This window comes from Maniola hyperantus, chromosome 12, assembly GCF_902806685.2.
Source record: "Maniola hyperantus chromosome 12, iAphHyp1.2, whole genome shotgun sequence".
Lineage (NCBI taxonomy): Eukaryota > Metazoa > Arthropoda > Insecta > Lepidoptera > Nymphalidae > Maniola > Maniola hyperantus.
In genome coordinates this window covers 13912726-13940106 of record NC_048547.1, presented here as the reverse complement: position 1 = coordinate 13940106, position 27381 = coordinate 13912726, and the positions used below count along the sequence as shown (strand labels likewise).

Here is a 27381-nt window from a genome sequence, read left to right as displayed (position 1 = left end):
ACAAACGAAGATGGTATGATAACGAAACATGTGATTTTGTATGTTGAAATTGTCTTCTTCTTTATAGAAAACTTTCTTATTGATAGAAATAGAAAACGTTTTCTTCAAATCAATATAAGACGTCTTCAAAAGTACCTTTGAATCTTAAACTGAATCTACGTAGTTTGGCCCTTGCCTTTCCCAACCAAAAATACCTAGTTGCACATCCTAATTTGCCGTCAGAAAAATCATGGGGTCCGTGCTTCAAAAGGAAAAAAGGAACCCTGATAGGATCACTTTGTTGTCTGTCTGTCTATCTATATGTCTGTCTGTCTGTCCGTCTACATGTCCGTCAAATAAACAGAGGATAGAAACCTTGGCCTGCTTGTAAGCGTCCTGATCAGAAGCGACAGGAAAGGCCACATTGAGTCGAGAGTTCTTCGCGAGCCATTCCCCCGTGCCCGTGGAGTAACCACGCAGGTTGGGGTTGTACTCCTTGAGGATGTTGGGCAGTGTCAGGTACTCCCGCCAGGTGCTGTCACCACCTGGAATGTTCAGAAGTATCTAAATTTTAGAAGTAAAAGAATTCTGCAGGAACCTTCAAATGCTCGTGGTACACTAATATGGGGACCTATCTCGTTCATCATCATGATCAACCCATCGCCAGCTCACTACAGAGCACGGGTCTCCTCTCAGAGTGAGAAGGGTGCCATAGTCTATCACGCTGGTTATGTGCGGATTGGTAGACTTCACACACTCTTTGAGAACATTATGGAGAACTCTCAGCAGGTTTCCTCACGATGTTTTCCTTCGCCGTTAAAGCAAGTGACATTTAATTGCTTGAAAACGCGATAACTCCGGAAAGTTTTGGAAGACTACCCCTTACCCCAATTCTAATTTGTCCTAAGCTGTAAACCCAAAAGTGATGAACCTACCTGCACACCACGAGACTCCTCGATATTCCACGATGGCTCCAAGGGCGAACTCCTCAAGTGCCCCACTGCCAGCGACCAGGGAGTCACCTATCGCAGCCACGACGTCTATGTCCCCTGGCCTCAGCCGGTGGACGGATGTGGGGACCTGCCTGCTGCGGCCCCATGGTACGGAGTCCTGGCAGGGGAACGGTGTGGACGGCGGGAAGGTGCTCTGCCGGCGCACGTTGGACTTGCGTGCTGGGTAGTGGACTGTCCACTGGAAAAAATAGAAACCAGATTAGTTGGACAGCGAATTAGGTAATGTAATAATTTATTCATTTTCTATTACTAAGTATGGAAAGATTAAAAAAAAAAAGAATATTAGCTATGGTAAATGACTAATATTCCCCTTTCCTCTCCAACTAAGCGTAAAGCTTGTGCTAGGAGTAGGTACGACAATAGTGCAACGGGCGGGGTTTGAACCGTCGACCTTTCGGTTTTCAGTCCACTCCTTTACCGGTTGACCTATTGAGGCTCAAAGATTCCCAGATTTTCTAAATTCCACCCGAGCGAAGTCGGGGCGGGTCAGCTAGTACATTATACATTCGCAAAAGTTTAAATAAAATAAAATAAATAAATAACCTTTTATTTGGGACCATAGCGCATAATAAAAAACACAACAACACCAGACAAACGTACATAAACAAAACAAAACAAAAAACAACAAAAAACAAAGCATGAAGACAAAAAAGATCACAAATACTTATCTAATACGTACGGCTTTCCATGCATTTCAACCGAGAAAACCATCGCACTTACTTAGCTCCTATAGATAGTGTACGACGTGTATAGAGGCGGCGAGTTTCGCAGCCGAATTGCATGGAATTACAGTAAAATTAATCTAAAATAAGGGCCAAGAGGCGCAAATATGAGAATATAGAAAATAGTTTCATATTTGTGCCTTTTGGGGTGGAGGATGCTAGATCCTTTTTAAGGACCTTCCATCCCGTCTCGCGGAATCCACGGGGGACCGGAGGGCTGGCAGTTAGCTCGGTCAGCATATTAGTCTGGCCATTCAACGAGGTAACGCTGCCAGCGTTCCCAGCACCCTGCCTCGTTGCGGTGGTTTAGATGATATTTTCGATTTGTAATTTTTATGTTCTAGAATAAGTTTGGTATTTTTGTTTTTTGTATTTTCATTTGCATTAAAAATCTATATATATAAAAGGAGAAGGTGACTGACTGACTGACTGACTGACTGACTGACTGATCTATCAACGCACAGCTCAAACTACTGGACGGATTGGGCTGAAATTTGGCATGCAGATAGCTATTATGACGTAGGCATCCGCTAAGAAAGGATTTTTGAAAATTCAACTCCTAAGGGGGTTAAATAGGGGTTTGAAATTTTGTAGTCCACGCGGACGAAGTCGCGAGCATAAGCTAGTAAAATATATATTTAAATAAAAATAAAAAATAAATCTAAAATAAAATAAAATAAATGTCTGACATAAACCCGAATGCGTGTCTGTACATAAACCCGAATGCGTTTCGCGTTCTTTTTAAAAGTGGGTCAAATAAACAGACTTATCAAGTCAATAGTCATGTACCCAATGCCCATATAAGAGCTAAAGAATAGCGTACAGTAGTATCTTAAGTGCGTGTTACATCACACCGGTCATCTGCATGCATGAAGTGAAGTGTTTGTTCTTGTGTTCGCTCACACTGGGAGAGTGTCACGACGTCGTGACTCGTGACCAGGAAGAGTGTGACGTGACTTCGCAAGTGAAGAGGTGACCTTGCTGATCTAGGGTAATCGCAGTGTAAGAAAAGCCATACATTGACCCAACGTTTATGATGTATGCGGAAGAGCCGGCGCGTCACAAAAGGGGGCCTTATTCGTCCGCGTGGACTACATAAATTTCAAACCCCCATTTAACCCCATTAGGGGTAGAATTTGAAAAAATCCTTTCTTAGTAGATACCTACTCTTTATAAAGAAAACATCCTCCCATGTCTCTAGGACCAGCGGCTTAGGCGGTGCGTTTGGTTGATATATAAGTCAGTCAGTCAGTCAGAACTTTGAATTTTATATAAGTTACATATAATTTTAATCCAACCATTCTAATAATGTAAACGCCAAAGTGTATTTGTCTGTCTGCTAGCTTTTCACAGCCCATCCGTTGAACCGTTTTTGACGAAATTTGGTACAGAGATAGACATCCCAGAGAAGGATATAGGCTCCTTTAACCCAAAAAATTAAAAAAAATCCGCGATTCAAAAAAAAATACTCGGACGCGACGATGTCGCAGGCGTCATCTCATTTATTATACCTAGGTATTTTGTATTCATCCGCGTCAATTTAGGCACAGAATATAATAGTAAATAGGTAGGTGCTTACAGGTTTATTTAGGTTTTACAAATCCCGTGGGAACTTTTTTAAGTTCCAGTGTAAGTTGCCACGTGCCAGGTCTTTGTCACTCTTTTAATTACTATAAAACTAGGAGTTACTTATCTTACCTTATTTTGGTATTCATTTGTTCTGTGATTGGTCACGTATTACTTAAAATAAATCAGGAGAAAGCTCATTACAGTGCAGTGCAATGTCCAAGTTGCTCTTTATACCTGTGTATTGACTTATATATTACTTCACATGGACAGGGTTATTGAACAAACAAAATGGCACCGACTCAGTGGTGCTTTAGCACTCCAATGCAACCTCAGTGACGTCTGGATTTCAAACGGGTCGTTTATTAGTATCTAAGAGGTGGCGCAAAATCTTGTTCGCTTGATTATATTTGGTCATTTATATTGATGGTTCCAGTGTAAGTTGCCACTTGCCAGTGCCAGGTCTTTGTCACTCTATTAATTAATGTCACATGGAGCTAGTAATTATGTTACCTTATTTTGGTATTCATTTGTTCTGTGATTGGTCATGTATTACTTAATTTAAGTCTGGAGAAAGCTCTTTACAGTGCAGTACAATGTCCAAGTTAAGTAGGTACTCTTTATACCTCAATATGTAAAGTAGGTAGGTCGGTATGTCCACACAGTAATTTGCGAATCGTATCGCGAACTAGTTTCGCCAGGTCACAGACATCGTTGGCTTTGACCCAGAACAAACTCCGCATCACGATCACAAAAGAATAGCAAGTGAAATTACTTCATGGATATTTAAAGTACCATCAAACATGGATGACACAATAAAAAAACTTCTTGCATACCTACTTGATGTGCTTGATGTACATGCTCATAGTAGGTACAGTACGCAGCCGAAAGTGATGTAGGTACATCGACTTTTAGAATGAGATAGCAGATTTGTAGAGCACTGTCTCGGTCGTTGAAACCGACAAACGTCATATAGGTATGAGTGACAGAGACAACTCTCTACAAAGCCGAAATGTCATTCTAAATGCCAATGTATGTACGTACATCACTTTCGGCCGCGTTCTGTATATGTATGATGAAATTGAAAAATTTAATCTTCTTTTCTTTACTTTAACGAGTATTACTAGGTATAATATTATAAAAAGGTAAAGTTTGTAAGTTTGTTTATAGGAGGTAATCTCTGGAACTACTAAAGCGATTTTGAAAATTCTTTCACACTGGTGAAAGCTACATTATTCCTGTTGAAAGGCAATAACTAGAAGATGGTTTTAGAGTGTTTTTTAAGTTTTTTTAGCGTAGTAGCCACGGAACAGAAAAAACTGTTTTTTCTGTTCCGTGGTGTGCGGGGCGTCCCCACCCAAATTGCCATCAACATCTGTCGCGTACTATACTTAGCATTCAAACCAACGTAAATAAAACTGGTTCCATACGACAATTTTAGGGTTCCGTACCTCAAAAGGAAAAACGGAACCCTTATAGGATCACTTTGTTGTCTGTCTGTCAGTATGTCTGTCGGTCTATCAAGAAACCTACAGGATACTTCTCGTTGACTTAGAATCATGAAATTTTGCATGTAGGTAGGTCTTATAGCAGACATAAGGAGGAAAATCTGAAAACCGTGAATTCACACACAAAAATAACACATCACACAAAAAAAATTATATTAAGGTCATGAATTTTTAATTTTTGAATTAAGATACTTAACTATATCAAGTTTGGTATCGTATGAAAGGGCTTTACCTGTGCATTCTAAAACAGATTTTTATTTATTTTTAGGCATAATAGTTTTTTAATTTATCGTGCAAAATGTCGAAAAAATACAACTGTAGTAGGTACGGAACCCTCGGTGCGCGAGCCTGACTCGTACTTGACCGGTTTTTTTATGTACTCCAAAGTACTTATAAAGTGAAAAGTGGCACACAATACATAAAAGTCGCCGTAATAAATATGTGTTTTATTGCAATAACACTATATTATATATTTGTTGTTATGGAAGTAACCTATAGCTTGAACTATGGCATCCGCGTTCATCATTGACATACATACAGACATACATCGATGTAGCGTCAAACGGTTATTACTATTGTTAAGTATCAAGTAGGTACCGCGTTTACAACTTCGATCGTCAAAAAGACATTAAATTTTAACAATTAAGTTAGGTATGTAATTTTATTTAAGTATATACTTAGGTGGTAGGTATAATAATAATCATTCAAAGACAATTTATTGAAATAATTTTAGATATATCTTTGTTATGTAAGTAAGTAGGTTAGTCTTGATCTTCTCAATAATTATGCTGAAACCTTCTTATTAAACTTGTTAGTTAATGAATTACCTAAAGCTTATTTCGTGGTTTAACGACATAATATTTTAAGGTAGATAATATGGCTAATTCCATTGTACACAATCTCTAAACTAAACTAAAAAGGCACGTCTAAATCGATTGCTATCCCTTTCATAGCGTTGCTTGCGGAAAAGGATAGCACTAGATTTAGGCCTGTCAATTTAGTTTAGTTTAGAGATTGTGTACAAGAGAATCAGCCCCAATGGGGCTGATTCTCTTGTACACAATCTCTACATTGGGTACATATACTACGATAAATTTGATGGTTTTATCTGTCGATATTTCGACTCAATTGCACGGGTCGTGGTCACGACGGGACTGCAGTGCTGCGAGAGATAAAGTTTGAGCTGTCAAGGGCAATAGCTTAAAAAAAAAATATTTTTCATTCAAAAAAAAGCTCTTATCATTTTACGGTGGGTTCATCTCCTAAGTAACTTAATTATTAATTGTTTAGTTAAGTAGTTAGTTAAGTTCTTTTTATTTGTCTAGATATTTTGCTGTGTACACATTTTATAGATACATTTATCAGCCTGTGTTTGTCTATAAGTGTCGTAGTTTGTGTTAAATTAATGTATTGTGTGTGTTCCTAAAAAATAAAAAAATAAAAATAAAAATAGCGAACTACTTACCCCATAGAGTTATGACCCTCTTTCTAGTTCTTTTCCCTCACCCCGACACCCACCGGGGGACACTCCACACATCTGCATCCGCATGAGTCACCCGCGCTATTCCGCACAGAGTTAGCGCGGGGGGTGTGCGGAGCGTCCCTACCTCGATTGCCACTATGAAGTACCCACTATTTATTTCTCATGTAGTTAGCCAATGCTCTCTATGTACATAATATACATTTTCAGCATCAGAAGTTATGATTGTTTATTGACAATGGAAATGCAATGAAAATTTTGAAATGTCATCTCGACCTGTCGCGAATTTTGTATTTGTATCTATTTATTTTATTAAAGAAGAATATTTACAGCTTACAATAAATTTGGTGCATTCATAAACTTTAAATAAGTTTTTCCGTGCACCAGTGCCGTCGACAGTTGATAGGTACCTACACGTAACACATTAATTTATTAACAGCTAACTAACAATTACTTAATAATATAAACTAACAACATTGAGCTAAATGTGGGTTATTTTAAACTTAATATACATTAAAAAATTATTTTAAACTTAATAATACTACGTACTATACATATACATGGGGTTTTTAGGGGAGATAAACGGAATAACCCGCTCTACCAGTGTGCATACAGCCTTCGATTTCACGTCTGTTTATTTATAAATTATCGTATATTTTGTTTCATTTATCGAAATAATGACCCAGTTCCGTGGCCCGTGGTCACGACGATACGTAACAAATTAATTTGTGATTATTATATCACTATCACAACCGATATACATATATAGTATGCATACGATAAGTACCTACTATCGTAATTTATTTAATGTGCCTATTAATCCTACTGATTAATTAATGAAATTATCTTTTGCATAAACGCGCTTTTATGTCATTTTTATAATTTCTAAACAAATCAGATAACAAGTAAAATATGTTAATTATGCACCATTCTGTAGAGCAGGCCCGTAGGTATTCATCATCATGAGCAACCCATAGCCGGCTCACTACAGAGCATGGGTCTCCTCTCAGAGTGAGAAGGGTTTCGGGCAAGGGTTTTGGTCTACCACGCTGGCCATGTGCGGATCGGTAGACTTCACACACCTTTGAGAACATTATGTAGAACTCTCAGGCATGCAGGTTTCCTGAAATACAAGTTTTAATTTGTCAAAAATCCATAAACTTTTTGACAGTTGCAGCTGTGACAGCCTAGTGGTTAGAACATCCGCCTTCTAATCGGAGGTCGGAGGTTCGATCCCAGGCACGCACCTCTAACGCACTTTTCGGAGTCATGTGCGTTTTAATTAATTAAATATCACTCGCTTTAACGGTGAAGGAAAACATAGCGAGGAAACCGGCATACCTGAGAGTATCTGGAGTTCTCAGAGGTGTGTGAGGTCTGCCAATCCGCACTTGGCCAGCGTGGCAGACTATGGTCAAAACCCTTCTCACTCTAAGAGAAGGAAGAGGTTGATCATGATTATTCGTAGGTAACATAGGTACCTACTTACTTTGTGTTTGTATATTTTGGTTTCTTAGCCGCACCCGAATGTTAGATGCTTCGAATACTAGTACACTAACCAATAGTTCTAGACTAGGTAGGTACTAAGCTATGCAATAGGTTGATCTACTTTTGAACTATAATTGCCTAAGCATACCCGAACGGACTTTTGATTTCGAAAGGGTGCAATTAACCTCCTTGATCCAAACATGCTCAAGATGAAAGTTTCTTCAAAATACCCGTTCCAGGGGTAGGTATGGGTTTAATGAAACTGCCATAACCCTCCATGTTAGCCCACTTCCATCTTAAACTGCAGCATCACTTACCACCAGGCGAGGTCGCAGTCAAGAGTTTACATCGGAATAAAAAAACGCAAATATACCTACTAAAAACCGGTCAAGTGCGAGTCAGGCTCGCGCAATGAGGGTTCCGTACTACAGTCGTATTTTTTTGACATTTTGCAGGATAATTCAAAAACTATTTGAAAGAGCTTTAAAATGTGTCGTCGGTAGCTTTTTCAAGTTTGTATCTAATTTATTATAAATTTTAATGCTCATTGCGTAAGGCGATTTTTGAGTTTGCCTAAGATTATATTGTGGCATTATTAGCCATCAAATGCAATGAGCAAATACCTACTTATTGATTTATACTTATAGGCCTAAAGCCTCTGCAACGGGGTCAAAATATCTATTTAAAATGCCTCAAAACCGCGCCGGTCGTTACGAAATACGCATAAATTGTATGGAAAGAAGTAACAAGTGTCGTTATGTAACACAACAGGTTCATGTTGATACGTTGATACGTTAAAAAATGTCGTCGACTCAATCGACATAAACTACGCCGTTTTTAGAACTTTAGGATCTGTGGCTTAGTATGAGATGCAGTGCGTATAGTTTGACGACCTCCCAGGCGCAGTGGTGAGCGCTGAGGTCTTAGAAGTGATAGATTGTCTGTTGGGGGGCTTCGGCCGTGGCTAGTTATCACCCTACCGACAAAGCCATGCCGCCAAGCGATTTAGCGTCCCGGTACGATGCCGTGTAGAAACCAAAGGGGTATGGGTTTAATAAAAACTGCCATACCCCTTCCAGGTTAGCCCGATTCCATCTTTAAGGCAAGTCACCGGACCGGGCAGCGCGGCTTGTTATAAAACCCCTTAGCAACGTTCAAATTCATTGTTTCAAACGTTAAATATGAATTTTATATATAGAAGTCCTGTTGAAAACCAAAATTTAGCAGGTTCTCTGTAGTACTTAAAGACAAATATTTCCATATGAAAATTATTTGCCAAGTCAGAAATTTTAGTATTAAATAATTCATTTTAGACTTTTATTTCGGCTTATTTCAAGATTTTATTTGATCGAGTGAAGTACTTCCTATTGTGTATCAAACTAGCACAATTAGAGAATGTCTTTAGGTATATTGTATATTTTTAGCAAGGCCGTTATTTAATAGTAAATACCTAAAACATTTGATCTAGCAAACCAGTTTTTTCCGCTTAGCCTCGGTGACTCGCCTTAAGTTACTTTACATTACATTTCAGCGTTAGCTGAATTTTTTCGACGCTCGAATTCTATCAAAGTTGGTGAGATATAACTCATACTAAAGATACGGAGTAAGATCATATAACCGTCATGTCTTACGCCGTAATTTCATCCACCTGGAATGGCTGGAATTCTTCTACTTCCCGCTGGAAAAATATCATGCATTCCAACATTAAAAGCGGTGATAGCCTATAGTGGTTAAGACTTCTTTTCAGGAGGTCAGGGGATTCGATCCCGGGCACGCACCTTTAACTTTTCGGAGATAGCCCGGCTAAAAATAAAGATTTAAAACAAATATTAAAATATATCACTTGCGCTTTTTCGGAGTTTAAGCAATTAAGAATCACTTGTTTTAACGGTGAAGGAAAACATCGTGAGGAAACCTGCATGTTTGCAAGTTCTCCATAATGTTCTCAAAGTGAAGTCAACGCACTGGGTAAGCTTGGCAGACTATAGGCTAACTGCTTCTCATTCTGTGAGGAGACCCGTGCTATTGCATATAACTGCTTTCCGTACCCGTGGTTAATTAAACTATTTGACGGTTCAAAAGCAATCGTCAAAAGCAATTGTAAAAGTTTACTTAAATAATTTAAAAAAAAATACTAGAAAAATAAAAACCGACCACAAACCTACCCACTTCAATACTTAACCACAAAATAGTATTTGTGTCGTGTATTGAAGTCGGTTTTTATTTTTTTGTAAAAAAAAATTATTTCACATATTTTAGTGGCCCCATTATATTAAAATATGCTATGTCCGGTTATAAATCTACTGTTTACTAAGCTATTACACTGATCGCGAGCAATTTACTTTTATCCGTTGAGGAGTTCCATTATCTATCTTCGAAGATGTTCATCAGATCTTCACCAAATTTATACATATATCCTTTAATAAAAATAAAAAAAATTGTAATCGGTCCAGGCGTCTTCGAGTAATCGGGGAATATACATAAAAAAAGATTCCGACGAATTGAGAACCTCCACCTTTTTTGAAGTCGGTTAAAAATATATTCTATTCAATTCTATTGAAGTATGGTAGCGTGTGCTACAGCAAGCTGCCATCTTCGCTTCCAACTAAAGGAGGAGCTATTGCGTTACTCACACCATTAAACCTAAAATGTTGTTCGTAATAATTTCAGGCTTGGTTTACGAACAATAATAAACATAAGCCAACAATGTATGAAAGTACCTTTACTTGCAATCACTACAAAGTGACAAAGTAGCAGGTCAAATAAGGGAAGAGACACACTTAGCTGGCTGCATAAACATTAAAATAATTAGGCAGCAGTGGCGTGCATAGGGTTTAAAGCCAGGGTAAACAGTAGTTAGGTAAGCAAGTCAAAGAATAATGAGCATTGAGCAATTTCAACCGAGTTAACTATTTCTTGGGTAAGCAGCTTTTATGCCTCTATGAGTTGCACGCCACTGTTAGGCAGGTAATAGTATTCATTTACTAAGGTGTACCCGACTGATTGAAATGGATCGTAATTCGTAGGCATCGATATAAATGACAAGATATAGTCAAGCGAACACATTTTTCAAGCTTTTGGAACCAAATAAATCAGCGCCACCTCTTAGATACTAATGAACGACCCGTTTGAAATCCAGACGTCACAGAGGTTGCTCTTAGAATGTGGATTAACAGACTTCACACACCTTTGATGGCATTATATTATTAGTTTACCTACAATTAAAAATGTATTAAGTTGTTACTCGATAGAAATATCACGATAAATATCGCACAAAACTTACAAAACAGGCTTGCACATTTAGGCTCTAAAGTGTAAACCGATTTATCCGATATGATGTAAGGCGCTAGTACTCCCTATCAGCTAAATGGAGCGATCAAGACCGGCCCAGCGTCCGTCTCGACCGGTATCGTGCGAGCTTTTGAGTTACCACATTGTCACAGTTTAACAATCATACAGTAGGGGTCTTTTTTAAATCTAAATATATAAAATTCAAAGTCCTGACTGACTGACTGACATATATATCAACGCACAGTCTAAACCACTGGTCCTAGAGACATGAAATTTTAAGGGTATGTTCTTTGTAATGAGTAGGTATCCACTAAGAAAGGATTTTTCGAAATTCCACCCCTAAGTGGGTTAAATAGGGGATGAAAGTTTGTATGAAAGTCCGTCATTTTTCAAGTTATTTGCATGAAAATTGGTATTTGGGTATTCGGTCACTAATGAAGAAATACGTGTTCCAGGATTTTTGGAAATTCATCCCCCACCTCGATTTTCTAAATTCCACCCGAACGAAGCCGGGGCGGGTCAGCTAGTTTTTTTATATCATAGGAAACCCTCCGATTTGTGTCAGAGTTCTATTCTGGTTTTTTTTTATTAGTCTCTTATATTATTTATTTACAGTTTGTTTGTTCTATATCCACTATATTATTACACCTATACATTTTTATGAAAGTTTATATATATTATTCTTATAATAAACATATTAAGCCTCAATTAAGCCTCAATAGCTCAAGGTAAAGGAGTGGACTGAAAACCGAAAGGTCGACGGTTCAAACCCCGCCCGTTGCACTATTGTCGTACCTACTTCTAGCACAAGCCTGACGCTTAGTTGGAGAGGAAAGGGGAATATTAGTCACTTAACATGGCTAATATTCTTTAAAAAAAAAAAAAAAAAATTACCATGGAGCGATCAAGACCGGCCCGTGGCGTCGCCCGTCCCGCCCGATGTAGTGCGAGCTTTCGAATTAGGTACCATGATATTGTAGCATTGCCACAGCTTATAGTCACAGAGATAATACTCATACAAATAACTGTCAAAACAAAATGCTTACGCTGATGACACATACATCCTCATTAATTTGGCATATGCAGACTATACGAATCGTGTTATTAATGTCATTCAGACACACACTTTCGCATTTATATTATTAGTATGGAAGTATGAATAAAATTAGCACTCTCTTATTTTGTTTTTGATGTCTCATTCTATACAAAAAGTTCTGAGTCACCTTATCGTAAATATTTTTGTGCATTTTTCTTCGTTTCCCCGTAGTGTTCTAGAGCTGTTGCACTGTAGCAAAAGTTCATATTTCATTTACCAACTATTTTTGATAGTTCGAACATTTTTGATGGTTGCCGTACTGTATGTTTGCTAAACAGTAACACTGTAAATTGACCAGTGCCCAATCTTACACTGACAAATAAAGAAAATCACAGACATTGCTGCATTTGCGATACCTTGACATTTCGGATCATCTTACGGTCAGCCTTTCTCTCAATAAGGTTAACAAAACCAATAACGGTACAGTATTTAAAGTATGTATTTTTCGTCACTAGACCTTCCTTCGTGTTGACTCATGAGACAACATGACTGATCCTCGTGTTTAAACATCTTGTAGAATAGACTAGCGACCCGCCCCGGCTTTGCACGGGGTGCAATGTAGATACTAATGTTGTCACCTGATGGTTATTTTGTTATATTTCAAAACAATAAGACAGCATTTTCGATGAAAGCTCTCAGTCAGCGCTCTGACTTTGCTTAGACTTAAGACAGAGTTAAAACGAGAAAGAGCTATATCTCTCACATAAATCTGTCTCGTTTTAACTCAATCTTAAGTCTGAGAAAAGTCAAAGTGCGCTCTATAGATCTCAGCCTATGTTTTCGCCTTGTTGGCCTACCGCTATTGCCGCGGTCTGACTCATCTTCCTTCTCTTTCATCTTTCTCCTTTTAGGGTTACGGAACCCTAGAAAAGGAAAATTGTAAGAGAATTTTGCAATAAAAGATAAAATCTAATGCCAAAATTATCGTACGACGAAAGAATTAACCGAAATAGTGAAGTACCGCACCCATTAAGCAACGTATCTCATAATAATTACGAACCATAAAATAATAATTTGCACAAAACATTACGCACATTAATTCATCATAGCTCAAAACTCGTTGAATGAAATTATATGCCAAGTTGTTATAATATCTGTTACGAGTACCTATAGATTGTTAGATTTTGGGGGATCCGTTTGTACAAAATAAATGTATCTAAGCATATTTTTATCCAAACATTTTACGAAGAAAAAGAAATCTAATTATGATTGACACAAATAAGTATAAATTGAGAGAAAAAAGTGTGATTTGTTTTTTAAATTTTAATACACTTATAAAATGTGGATCTTTGTTAAAAGAAAAAACCTAATTTATGGCTCTTTTTTAAATCATTTAAATTATTCATTACTAGCTGATGCCCGCGAAATTTCGTCAAAATCAGTTGAACAGATGGGCCGTGAAAGGCTAGTAGACAGACAGAAAAACAGACACACTTTCGCATTAATAATATTAGTATGGAAGTATGGATATAACATTAGGTTTTTCACAATAACATTATAATATTTTGAGTAAGAAATCGTATCTGTACTTACCCATACTCTCAAATCTCAACAGATTTAGACGTTTGTTAGTTTAATAGATAAACCTGTATCCAAACGTTAGCATCGACGAAGTCACGGGCATCACCTATAGTTATTGTAACTAGATATTTTAGATGGAATTATTAGAATTATGTTCATAACTAGTAATCATGGCGTATTTGTAGGCCACGGAGCCCTCTACAAAAGAGTTCAACGCGCACTTGGCTGCTTATTTTATTATTTGTCAAATTAAAATTATAAATTACTAGCTTATTCCTAAAGATTTCAGTTTTTAAAAACGGAACTTTTTGAATCTGGAACTTGACGGATCGGACTGAAAAGCATGCAGATAGTTATTATGACGGAGGCATCTAAGAAAGGATTTTCGAAAATTCAACCCCTAAGGGGGTGAAATATGAGTTTGATTTTGTGTAGTCCACGCGGACGAAGTCGCGAGCATAAGCTAGCTAAGTATAAGTACTAATATTTTTTGGAGCCGGTGCCAATTAGACGCACGAACAGTCTACTCTTAATATTTTTTGTGACTCCACATCACCTCATAGGCACCGACTCCGAAGTATTCCATTTTTTCCAACTCTTTTAGAACTTTTTCCTGGTTTCCAAATACTTTTAGACGGCAACCCTGTCATAAATACCTATATAGTTAACGGAAAAAACCCGTAAAGCACATGAACCTAATCGTTACGGCTTGTAAACTATCAGAGACAAGTCAGTTTTTGTGTGGTACTTTACTACTTTGTATTTGTTGTTAGTTTTTATATGAGTTCGTTACGCATTATTAGCACTATGTACAAATATGTCGGCCTTACGGGCCGGACGGACGCCCTCGTTGCTATTCGATGATTAATTCGATAATTATTATCTATTTGATTATTCCGATTATTTATTGGATACAAAAAACATAATGGATTATTATTTCTAATGTTAATATAATTAGTATAATTAGCACATTTTGCCGCTCTGGTTGAGTAGGTTTTGTTTTTGTTTTTGTTTGTTTGAAAAAATGTCTTTATTAATAATTAACAAATATATACATAGTTTATGTCCTATTAACCTAGGATAAACACATAAAATATAATTAAACATAGTTTGGCAGGCTAAGACGCCCTTTCAAACTTACCAGCTTCATATTTTAACGTTCTATTTACACCATAAATACACCAACAATAGGATAAAAATTTGTTATGCTAACCTTAGTACATCGGTTATCACTTGTAAACATATTTTTTACATTTAAAGCACTATTTCTAATATTCTATCATAAGTACAAAATTTAGGTAAGTAGTTAGTTTAACTAATCACTAATCTTATATTTTTTATTTAACGCTAGTTGAGGGTAAAGGGTTGAGTAGGTATGTATAGGTACTATGTACTTATCTATACCAATGATTAAAATTGAATCTAAATATATAAAAGGAAAAGGTGACTGACTGACTGATCTATCAACGCACAACTCAAACTATTGGACGGATCGGGCTGAAATTTGGCATGCAGATAGCTATTATGACGTAGACATCCGCTAAGAAAGGATTTTTAAAAATTCAATACCTAAGAGAGTAAAATAGGGATTCGAATTTGTATAATCAACGCGGACGAAGTCGCGAGCATAATCTAGTTAATATTATATTTCAGGTAGTGTAAGGGATGATTTATGCTAGACCGTGCCAGGCCCGAGCCGTGCCGCGTCCGAGGCACCAGATTGTGAATATGTGTGAGGTCACATCAGACCGTGCCGTGTCCTAGTCATCCGAGCCGTCTGTGAATACGTTTCTTCATACAAAATTGCAATCCGTGGATCGTCCGCGCATCGCATGTGCCTCGGACGTGGCACGGCTCGAGCCCGGCACGGTCTAGCATAAATCATCCCTCATACGTAGGTTTGGCCATGATAGCCTTTTTTTTCGAGGGGAAATCTTCTTAAGATAGCTAATCGGGTTATGTGGGATTTTTTATGCACTAAAACCCCCTCGGTGGCCCTCCGCGTTATTGAGAGGCTCCGGGAACTCTAAACTCTCTCTAGCGCTATACCCGTTGGACTCATCCTGGAGAATGTCCAGCCACTCGCGACCTTTAAGTCCTAGCGCCACGGACTATTATTATTATTACGGGATAGACGGATCAGGACTTTGATCAACGCCGCCCTGATGTCTCTGCCTCCGAGCAGGATCGGCTCGCTCACGAACCCGATGGCCATGATAGCCCAGTGGTTAAGACGAAGTTATACCTCTATGTATCCCACTCCGGGATTCAAACTACATCCGTGCCTTTCGACAGAAGACAAACACTATTTCGCACTATTTATATATTATATAGTAGGTAATATTTTATGGATGTTAGTAAGGCAATGTTAGTTCAACCTTGAGATCTTTTTGGGTTTTCACCAAATGACACACAAATTAGGCTTGTGGCACAGGATGTCCTTCCTTAGCCAAATAAAATCATTTCGAACTACTTACTTAGGTAATATTGACAAATCGTCAGTTGAATAAGTAATTAGCGCTCTGAGTCTGCATATTTATCATGTGATAGAGTTTGTTGTGGGCTCTCCTCATCAGACCTGTGGGGTGATTCTCTAACTCAGTGTCTAACACTGAACGATAGCCACAGAGCTCATTTTTTAATCCGTTGAAGGTTTTCTACGAAAAAAATATGTTTTACTACCACCCAGTGAAGCAGCAATGTAGAACCACCCAACCTCGGTGGCTATCATTCTGTGTTAGACACTGAGTTAGCGAATCACCTAGCTGGGCGCGTTCGGAAGCCTCGTAGCTTTAGTTTTAAGTTTGCGTAATAATTATCACCAATATCTTACAAATCCAACAACTGACAATCAAAAAGAGTAATTTATTATACCTATTTTGAATAAATTATTTGAATTTTGATAGACGTCCACTGTTGAGCATAGGTCTCTTGTGGGGACTTCCACACGCCACGATCTCGCGCCGCCACCATTCAGCGGCTCCCTACGACTCGTGTGAAGTCTGTCCTACGGCTGTCCTAGTGTGGTGTTTTTCAATGGTGCGCTTTCCAGTGCGAGGTCACCACTACAGCATTTTGGGACCACAACGTCTATCCGCTTTTCAAACTATTTGTCCTGTACAACGCACATTGCCCTTCAGCTCCGTATCCCGCTGAGCTATGTCGGATACTCAGTAGGGCGATTTCGTAAAACCTGCATCAATCGTTATTACAATCTCAATTTTTATGATTGGCTGAATTTGTGCGATTCTTGTTGCAACAATGCATTGTGGCCAATAGTGAGCGAGCGTTAACCAATCAGAGATGATTGCGATCGTGACATTGTAGCTGTCAAAAAACCGCGGTAGAGCCACGGGAGAATGACAGCTATACAGCAGAACAATTGAGATTGTAATAATGATTGATGCAGGTTTTAGACAATCGCCCTACCGCTATCGCGCAGCTGGTTCTCCTACGGATCTCCTGATTTCTGATCTGAGTAGGTACGTAGAGAAACTCCAATTCATCTCCCGCTGAGTGACTCTGAACTTCCTTATGAGGCTCATAGATAGCGAGTAGCGACCATGTCTAGGATCCGGATCAGACGGATATGACATCACTGGCAAAACGCACTGTTCGAAGGCATAATGGTCTAATAACATGGTCACATTGATAGCATTTTATGGACATATAAGTTAGGCAATGTTTGTCCAACCTTGATGTCTTTTTGGGTTTCCCCATATGTCACACTAAGGTAGGCTTGTGACACAGGATGTCCTTCTTTACCACATGAAATCATTTCGAACTATATTGACCAACAGTGAGTTGAGTAAGTGTAAGTAAGTGCAGTCAAGGTTATCGAAAGGTGATGGTTGGATGGTGTATTAATATTTAATTATAATTAGGTATTGCGTTTTGAAACGCGATGGCTATCTCACTGGCTCAGACCACAGAATAAATATTATGTGCCAAGATTGTGTGTGACTAATGCAGTAGGTAAAACCACAGTTAAGGAAAATAATTTTTGGTTGTTGCACTGTGGCAACAGGGTATTGCTCAAATACAGTTTATTTTGATCTGGATTGGTTTTATTTATCATAGTCCTATTTAGTCAGTTTTACGACTGATTTTAAGATTCAAAATCGTAGATATTCATTATGCTACATTTACCTGTAGATTTTGGGTACCCCTTTGAACGAAACCGTCACGCAAGTTCCAACAACAATGTTATTCAATTCAAACGGATGAACGATGCGCTAAATTTGTAGTCAGCAAACTAACAAAAAAAAAACCTGCCCCGGCGAACTTCGTACCGCCTAACAGTCGACTCTTTTTCAGGTTTTTCTCTCCGTAAGAACCATCCCCGTACTTCAAGGAATATTATGAAAATAGAATTAGCGAAATCGGTTCAGCTTTTCTCGAGATTTGGGATCAGCAACACATTCAGCGATTCATTTTTATAATATTAATAGAGAAGATAAGATAGTACGAAAATACAGTTAAATATTAGACAATATTATATACCACTGTTCACCACATGGGCTCAATAAATATAACATGGATTTAAAATTCTATCATTGCGATATTGAATAAATAGATTATATCGAAATGTCTGGATACAATCTATAAGTACTAATATTTATAACAGGTAAAGTTTGTAAGAAGTAATCTCTGGAACTACTGAATCTGTTTTGAAAATCCTTTCACCAGTAGAATGCTACATTATTTTTGAGTCATATAGGCTATATTTTATTTTCAAAAAAATTAGGGATCCCTACGAGAATTATAATAAACTACCCGTGCGAAGCCAGGGTGGATCACTATTTATTCATATTATGTACCTACTTAGTAACTTAATTATTGTAAAAACACGACTTAGAGTCTAGAGTACTACAAAACATGCCTTTTTAGGAAGTCATGACACAACTTGGCACAAACAAGTAATTTGTTCTATTATTTCACCGTTTCACCACAGCAACGCGCGTTCAGTAAAGTTTTAATGATGTTGTAACCACGGTTTAGCCATCATACAGTTCAGAAACTAATAAACCCAGCTACTTGCGGCACATTCCACAAAACTAAGTTTGTGGGATCTTTTTAGGGTTCCGTACCTCAAAAGCAAAAACGGAACCCTTATAGGATCACTTTATTGTCTGTCAGTCTGTCTATCAAGAAACCTACAGGGTACTTCCCGTTGACCTGGAATCATGAAATTTGGCAGGTAGGTATTAGATCTTATAGCTGACATTTGGAGAAAAATCTGAAAACCGTGAATTTAGGGTTATATCACACAAAAAAAAAAAATTGTGGTCATGAACTAATAATTAGTATTTCCAACTTTCGAAGTGAGTGACTATATCAAGTGGGGTATCATATGAAAGGTCTTCACCTGTACATTCTAAAACAGATTTTTATTTATTTTTATGCATCATAGTTTTTGAATTATCGTGAAAAATGTCGAAAAAATACGACTGTAGTACGGAACCCTCATTGCGCGAGCCTGACTCGCACTTGGCCGGTTTTTTTTATAAAAAACTAGATGACGCCCGCGACTTCGTACACGTGAACTTAGGTTTTTTCAAATTTCATCATCATCAAAATCATTTTCAAATGTTAAAAATTTTACTTTTTAGTCTGTATGTCGGCAGGGCAGTTGTGTAGTTTTTTTTTTTTAAATTACATCTTACTTTGAAAAAAAGTAATATTAATTATTATGATAATCCAATATTTTCACACAATCTAGGGATATTTCCCAACTGTACGATGACTAAACTATGGTAGTAGCGTAACAGCTTATACAAAACACCGCAAAAGCACATCCACTGCCTCTAACCTCTTGCTTATGAAACGATCAGCGTTTCCTTCCTTCACCCGGGCAGGATTAAAGCTTGAAACAAACACAACACGCGGCAACTTCTACTAGGCAAGAATTTACACAGACACAAGGAACTGTAAATTAACAGCTATAGTGTGACGATTGAAATCACCTCTAATTGGCTGCCACTCTCTTACTATTGGCTGAAATCCACAGAGCTGCTGCAAAAATATCATAAATTTATGCAATCATAACAATAATTGAGATTGTAGCAATATGACAAGTGACAACAGCTTAATAGTGGGAAAGGGCTATAATAGCAAGCATAAAAAACCGCAGACTGGAAATCAATAAAAGAATTCGAAGTGTTTTATGGCTTGTACAATTTGGAGTCAAGAGAGAATAAGCATCTTCTACGCAAGCGCGCTCCATCTTAGGCTGTATCATCACTTGCCAGCAGTTCTGATTGCAGCCAAGCGCTAATCTATTTGAATGAATGAATGAAATTATTAATAATCTATATATATATATATAAAAGGAAAAGGTGACTGACTGACTGACTGATCTATCAACGCACAGCTCAAACTACTGGACGGATCGGGCTGAAATTTGGCATGCAGATAGCTATTATGACGTAGGCAACCGCTAAGAAAGGATTTTCGAAAATTCAATCCCTAAGGGGGTGAAATAGGGGTTTGAAGTTTGTGTAGTCCACGCGGACGAAGTCGCGAGCATAAGCTAGTTAATTATAAAAAAAAACTGGAAGCCGCTGCCATGACGCATTCTGTTTTCCTCAGCCTTAAATCTCTCAAGAATAACAAACGAGAATATTATTAATTTAAAGTGAATGACCTCAAAATCACTAAATTATGCGCTACTTTATTTAGATACACAGTTATATAACCTTTTGGTATTTCGAAGTTATTGTTCGTTGGTTTTCAATCTACCTATCGATATGGCTAGATAAGGCTGAGACCCATTAGGTATGGTTTTGACTTTCCCAAAATCGCAGGTTTCTACGGTGTTTAGGGTTCCGTACCTCAAAAGGAAAAATGGAACCCATAAGGGTTCCATTGTCGGTCTGTCTGTCTGTCAACAACTAAGTAGTATAAGTAAATTACTAAATCAGAAAACCGTGAATTTGTGGTTACATCACAAAAAAAATTACATTGTGTTCTTGAACTTTCAACTTTCAAAGTAAGATTACTAATTATATCAAGTAGGGTATCGTATGAAAGGGCTTTACCTGTACATTCTAAAACAGATTTTTATTTATTTTTATGCTTATTAGTTTTTGATTTATCGTGCAAAATGTCGAAAAAATACGACTGTAATACGGAACCCTCGGTGCGCGAGTCTGACTCGCACTTGACCGGTTTTTTTATTATCACAGCTTTTATCGTGCCCATACCACCCCATACTTAGTATATTTAGCCCAAAATGTGCATGGAGGCGGATCAACAGACATGAATATATTTGAGCCCTCAGCTAACAGCTTGCATCAATCCGAGTTAAATCGACTTTAATTAGACGCATGCCGGAAGTAAAAAAAACAAAAAAATTCAATACAGAACTTTTAATTTTTTGGTTCTTGTACTTATACAATACTAGCGACCCGCCCCCGCTTCGCATGGGTGCAATGTAGATACTAATAATAATTATTGTGGTGTCATTGAGGTGTCATTGCCTCGGAAACTCAAATGAGATGATTTTTTCTGACCAAATTCACATTATTTCAATTTCTTTAGGGATCTCTAATTTTTTGAGAATTAAACTGTACCTATAAACCTTCCTCTTGAATCACTCTATCTACTGGTGAAAACCGCATTAAAATCCGCTGCTTAGTTTTAAAGATCTTCGCGTTCATACATACATACAGACAGCGGGAAGCGACTTTATTTTATACTATGTAGAAATTTTACCCTTGCTAAATATAACTTGATATGGACGTAATTTGTGAACGTTAAACATAAAATATCGATAAAAATATAAGGAAGCCAATAAATATAATGCATGCACGAATTTCTCTATACGTATATTATATAATGCGTATTATATAGCAGGTATATGCTGTATGCAAGTAGAACAATGCAGTAAGAATACCGTCCTTGAATATCAATTCAAAAGTTCACCGCGTACGGTCCTTCATCAATGGATGCAAGGCGCAATTATGTCGCAAACCGAATAGGTTGCGTTTTCTTTGCAAATTAATCAGTTATATAAACTTCTGTATGATTTACATTTCGTTAATGTGTGAATTGTACCTTGCACGTCTTGCAATAATTATTATTTTCGCAAGGAAAGTCGTAATGTAAATTTATGTAACTAATGAAATATATCGCAATGCAATGCCCTAACGGGGTGTCATGACATTGTTAACATCTTAATAAAAAAAAAACATACAGACGAATTGAGAACCTCCTCCTTTTTTGAAGTCGGTTAATAATAGGGTCTTGGACTGTATTAATAAAATGATGTGATTTTTTGTATAGTGGTAGTTTATGGGGCCAGACTAGAAGCAATATTAAAGAGTTAATTTAAAAAAATCTTGATTTTTATTTATTTTTGACGGAAAGCGAATTCCTAATGACGACACCATGCCTAAACGCCAAATATTTTTCAAACATAAAAATAGAGTTATTGTTGCTGGAAAATATTTTTTTATGCGAAAAAATTGATAAATATGTAGTCAAAGTAAATAGTAATTGGATGTAGGTATGGGATATCGCCCGTATCGAGAATCCTTACATCATTGCGAATGACACGGGCTATAGCTTTTTAGAAAGAAGTTTAACTATCTATGGCGGCTGTATGGCGCCATTTTCAAATGTGAAATTTTCCCTTTTTAGTTCGTTTTTTGGCAAGGCAGCGGTGTTTTAATTACGACTTGTTTCTTTATTAGCATTCAAGCAAGAAATACAATAATAGGGTCTTTGACTGTAGCAACGAAATGATATGATTTTTTGTATAGTAGTAGTTTATGGGGCTAGGATTCACTATTAAAGAGACAATTTTTAAAAAAAACATGATTTTTAGGGTTCCGTACCTCAAAAGGAGAAACGGGACCCTTATAGGATCACTTTGTTGTCTGTCTGTCTGTCACTCAAGAAACCTACAGGGTACTTCCCGTTGACCTAGAATCACGAAATTTGGCAGGTAGGTAGATCTTATAGCTGGCATTTGGGGAAAAATCTGAAAACCGTGAATTTGTAGTTAAAAAATTAAATTGTGGTCATGAACTAATAATTAGTATTTTCAATTTTCTAAGTAAGATAACTATATCAAGTGGGGTATCATATAAAAGGTCTTCATCTGTGCATTCTAAAACAGACTTTTATTTATTTTTATGTATCATAGTTTTTGAATTATCCTGCAAAATGTCGAAAAAATACGACTGTATTGCGGAACCCTCATTGCGCGAGCCTGACTCGCACTTGGCCGGTTTTTATACGGAAAGTGAATAATGACGTCACAATGCGTAAACGACGAATATTTTTGAATTTTGTAACATAAAAATATTTTCCCGCAGGAATTGCTGTATTTTAGTTGCAGTACGTAAAGAGCTTACAGAAGCTTCCGTCGCCCTGTCGTCTACGTCGCCTCTTTGCGTAGGTAAGTTAAGCTTCAATAGCTTAATGTTCAATGCTCAAAGCACTTTTAACCGACTTTACTAAAAGGAGGAGGTTCTCAATTCGTCGGAATCTTTTTTTTAATATTGTCTACATACTCCCAGCATTTAAGCTTTTCGCTTATATTCGGAGAGGAATGGGGAATATTACTCATCACTACCCATATTATTGTAAATGCGAAAGTGTGTTCGTTTGTTGGTCTGTTGGTTTGTCCTTCAATCACGTCGCAACGGAGCAACGGAGCATCGTGATTTTTTGCATGGACCCTGAACCGGAATTTAGGAGGTCGGGAATTCGATTGACTTGTCGTGTTCATCTCTCCTACCTTCTTCTTTTTCCTTCCTGGTCTATCACTGCTATGAGATTATGTTTGACGGGAACTCACCACATTGTTGAAGGCCACAAAGCTGCCGTTGCGGGCGAGCGCCTCACTCAGCAGCAGCAGCAGCAGTCCGAGCGTCCACATGCTGGCACCATCACGACACAGCACAGCACGACCTACCGCGCCGCTCCTGACGCAGCGGCAACAAAACCGATCGACATCCAATACATATTCTCTTCAAAACTGTCTTAGAAAAGCTGTTTTAACCAAATGAAAAACTTCTTTATTTTATCTCGAAAGCCCCTGGGTAATTTTTCAAACTAGTAAAGAAAAGGAACACTTTATAATACCTATGCTTTTTTTTATATACGTAGGTGCGTACACAAAACTTTCAATATTATTCCATGTATAAAAAAACTTATGAAAACCATAAACTTATTGCGTAACTTTTAACCCAAAAAAAAACAGATTTTTTAAAAGTTTTTGTTGTAAAGTTAAGAACTAGGAGTATAAAAACATTTTATATCATTATTAATATCACCAAATTTTTTCAGTGTTTTCAAAATAAAAAACCGTTATTCAAAGTTACGACTGCTACGTAAAAAAATTTGAATCACCACAAACTTTTTCTATAAAAGTAAACCAGAAAAGAAAAAAAAATCACCAAACTTTTCCTATCTGTACTTGAAAAAAATTCAACCTTTTTTAAACCACTTTTTTTAAACGTTCGAAATTGGAATCCAGGACGCGTGTGCGCGTATCGCGCTTGGCGGGAAAATGCGACGCACGCGCGCGGGTGCGCGGCGCGCGCAGTGTTGCCCAACAAGTCAACAGCGACGTATCACACGCTATCACGACCTTTTGCGACTATCCCCACGTTTTGATTTGGTTAGCGAGATACAAGATCTCATAACATCACACACTTGAGACTTTTTGTTGCAAAGCTTTTTCTTGTCTCGGAGGTTGTTAATTCGACTGTACTTACTTGTTTTTTTTCTTGCGACGCGATTAATCTGCCAATTAATAAATAAATAGTTTATATTTTAAATAATTATCGAAGACAGGATTTCTATATTATATACTAAACTAAAACTAACTAACCAAGGCTTTATTTGGGTGTCTTAGGTCAAACAGTTTTAAGTTTCTAGATACTGTGGTTAGAGCTGTGCGTAGATATTATGTCAGTCAGTCAGTGACCTTCAAAATGAAAAATAAATGAATTTATTTTGGTCCCTAATCTTTATTTATTTGGCAGGTCATATTACTTCAGAGGTAGTCCTATAAATTTGGCGAAGGTGAATGTCTGATGAATACTTAACTTCAGAGAACGAGAACGGAACCTTTAATACGGAATGGAACCGGACAAGAGTAAATTGCTCGTGATCAGTGTAAAAGCTTAATAAACAGTGGGTTTTTAACAGTTTTTCAAAGCAAAGCAAATCTTTCGAACATAAACGTTTTTCTTTTTTTCTTTCTATCGAGAGGTTACAGATAGAATTGATTATTATTAATTTCGGCCGTAAATCAACATTTTCTCCAGCGACTTGTCTCAAGACTGTCGTGCTAATTAGCGACACCCACACCTAATCAATCAGCCGGTTGACCGACTGGTCGTGTTGTCAGTTGACCCTCCGCTAAATCCGTCGAACACGATGTAATAATATTTCTATTATAATGTACCGGATTTAACTTTCGAAATCTCCATTACATACCTCCTGTTTGTGTGAATTCGATGCTCGGTAGACATGATGGCACCAATCCAATACTCAATGAATAATCATTAATCTATATCCATACTTTTCCATACTATACTATAATGTTATGAATGCGGGAATGTGTCTGTCTGTCTGTCAGCTTTTCACAGCCGAACAGTTCAACCAATTCTGATGGTTACAGAGGTAGCTTATAGGGTTCAGGGTACCAGCTGAAAATCAGCGCTGTATGTTCTTGCGCAACTAGGCATACAGCATAATGCTAAGCTGGGACCCTTTTTCAGGTTGTGCCACACTTGACAGCTTGTTTCGGCGCTTCTTTTGCTTGTTCTCAGATGGAAGAAACGCCGAAACTAGCTCTTAGTTTTAAGATGTGATGTGTGGCACAGTTATGTAAATAAACGTATTTTCTTTCTTTTCTTTCTTTCTTATATCCTGAGGAAGTACATAGGCTACTTTTTATCTCGGAAAATCAAAGAGGACACACAGGATTATTAAAAACCCAAGTATATAAAAGGAAAAGCTGACTGACTGACTGGCTGATTATCTTTGACATGACATTTGAATATCTTAGCTCGAAAGTAAAGTTCGCATAGTCAAAGTACGCTCTATAGCTCTCAGGTCTTCGTTGAGATCGGCTGCCGTGGCCGAATTTCGGTTAGGAGAACATTAGGTATTATCTAAGAATTTCAATTTTTTAGTGAGCACATTACGAGTAGGTTTCGGAGACGACGCAACCGGTTATAAACACATGTGCAAACATTACGTTAGAAGAGTTTATATAAATAGAATAAACACCGGCCAAGTGCGAGTCGGACTCGCGCACCGAGGGTTCCGTACCTTGCAAGGATACGTGTAATAATTTTGTTGCTTAAATTATCTTCTAATGCAAATTATGTAAGTTTGTACCTAATTATATTGTTAATGTTATCATCACGATCAACCCATCGCCGGCTCACTACAGAGCACGGGTCTCATCTCAGAGTGAGAAGGGTTTTGGCCATAGTCTACCACGCTGGCCATGTGCGGATTGGTAGACTTCACACACCTTTGAGAACATTATGGAGAACTCTCAGGCATGCAGGTTTCCTCACGATGTTTTCCTTCACCGTCAAAACAAGTGATATTTAATTAATTAAAACACACATAACTCCGAAAAGTTAGAGGTGCGTGCCCGGGATCGAACCCCCGACCTTCGATTAGAAAGCGGACATCCCCTAGGCTATTACAACTTTTTTTTTGCTATATTTTTAATGTGATAACTACAAATTAATCAACGTTTTAGATAACAAAAGTTTTCGTGTGGCTCTAGGTCTCAGTGTGGAAAAGAGGTTGATAAAGGAATCCACGGACTCTCTTCTGTCACGGAACGCCGGAACGATCGTATTTTTAACCGACTTCAAAAAGGAGGTTCTCAATTCGTTGGAATCTTTTTTTTTTAAGTGAGCAATGCTCCTTTGGCAAGAGAAATGAAATGAAATGAAAATTTATTTATAACAACTATGTCGGTTTACAATTTAGTGTCGGGAACCCTGAAGTAAGTTTAATAAACCTGTGTCTCAGGGTCCCCGCTCCTCCTCCTCAGTCTCAAAAGAAGAGAATCACGAAGAGAATTCTTGGCATCATTCCATTTTTTTTCAATAACAATAAAAAAAACATGATAGTTAATTAACGTTTTTCGGGTGTTTTAATTTTTTTTTTCAAATTTCATTAAATTTAATTTATTAAAAATTTAATTTATTCAGATAGAAGCCCTTGACTGAAATTTACCTGTGCCTTGCGTCTTGTCATTCATGTTCTAGAATCTAGATCAACGGGAAGTACCCTAGGACTTAGGACATTTGAAGACTCACTTAAGACGACCTCCCTGGCGCAGTGGTAAGCGCTGTGGTCTTATTAGTGGGAGGTCCCGGGTTCGATTCCTGGCAGGGATTTGGAATTTTATAATTTCTAAATTTCTGGTCTGGCCTGGTGGAAGGCTTCGGCCGCGGCTAGTTACCACCCTACCGGCAAAGCCGTACCGCTAAGCGATTTAGCGTTCCGGTACGATGCCGTGTAGAAACCAAAGGGGCATGGGCTTATTAAAAACTGCCATACCCGTTCCAGGTTAGCCCGCTACCATCTTAGACTGCATCGTCACTTACCACCAGGTGAGATTGCAGTCAAGGGCTAACCTGAATCTGAATTTAAAAAAAAAGACACTGACCACCACCGGATTGGAGCAGATTCTACTGAGAAGCGTTGGCAAAAACTCAACAGT

General features: G+C 37.8%; 1 protein-coding gene across 1 annotated transcript in view; it reads right to left on the bottom strand.

The window, feature by feature from the left end:
- Nucleotides 1–23651, bottom strand: part of LOC117986869 (phospholipase B1, membrane-associated-like) — a 28871-nt gene extending 5220 nt beyond the window's left edge. The window contains exons 1-3 of the mRNA XM_034973790.2: nucleotides 23473–23651; nucleotides 915–1170; nucleotides 355–524 (exon numbers count right to left, since the gene is read on the bottom strand). Coding sequence (XP_034829681.1) covers nucleotides 355–524; nucleotides 915–1170; nucleotides 23473–23553 — 507 coding nt within the window. The 5' untranslated portion in view covers nucleotides 23554–23651. The remainder of the gene's footprint in view (nucleotides 1–354; nucleotides 525–914; nucleotides 1171–23472) is intronic.
- Between the last annotated feature and the right edge of the window lie 3730 nt (nucleotides 23652–27381).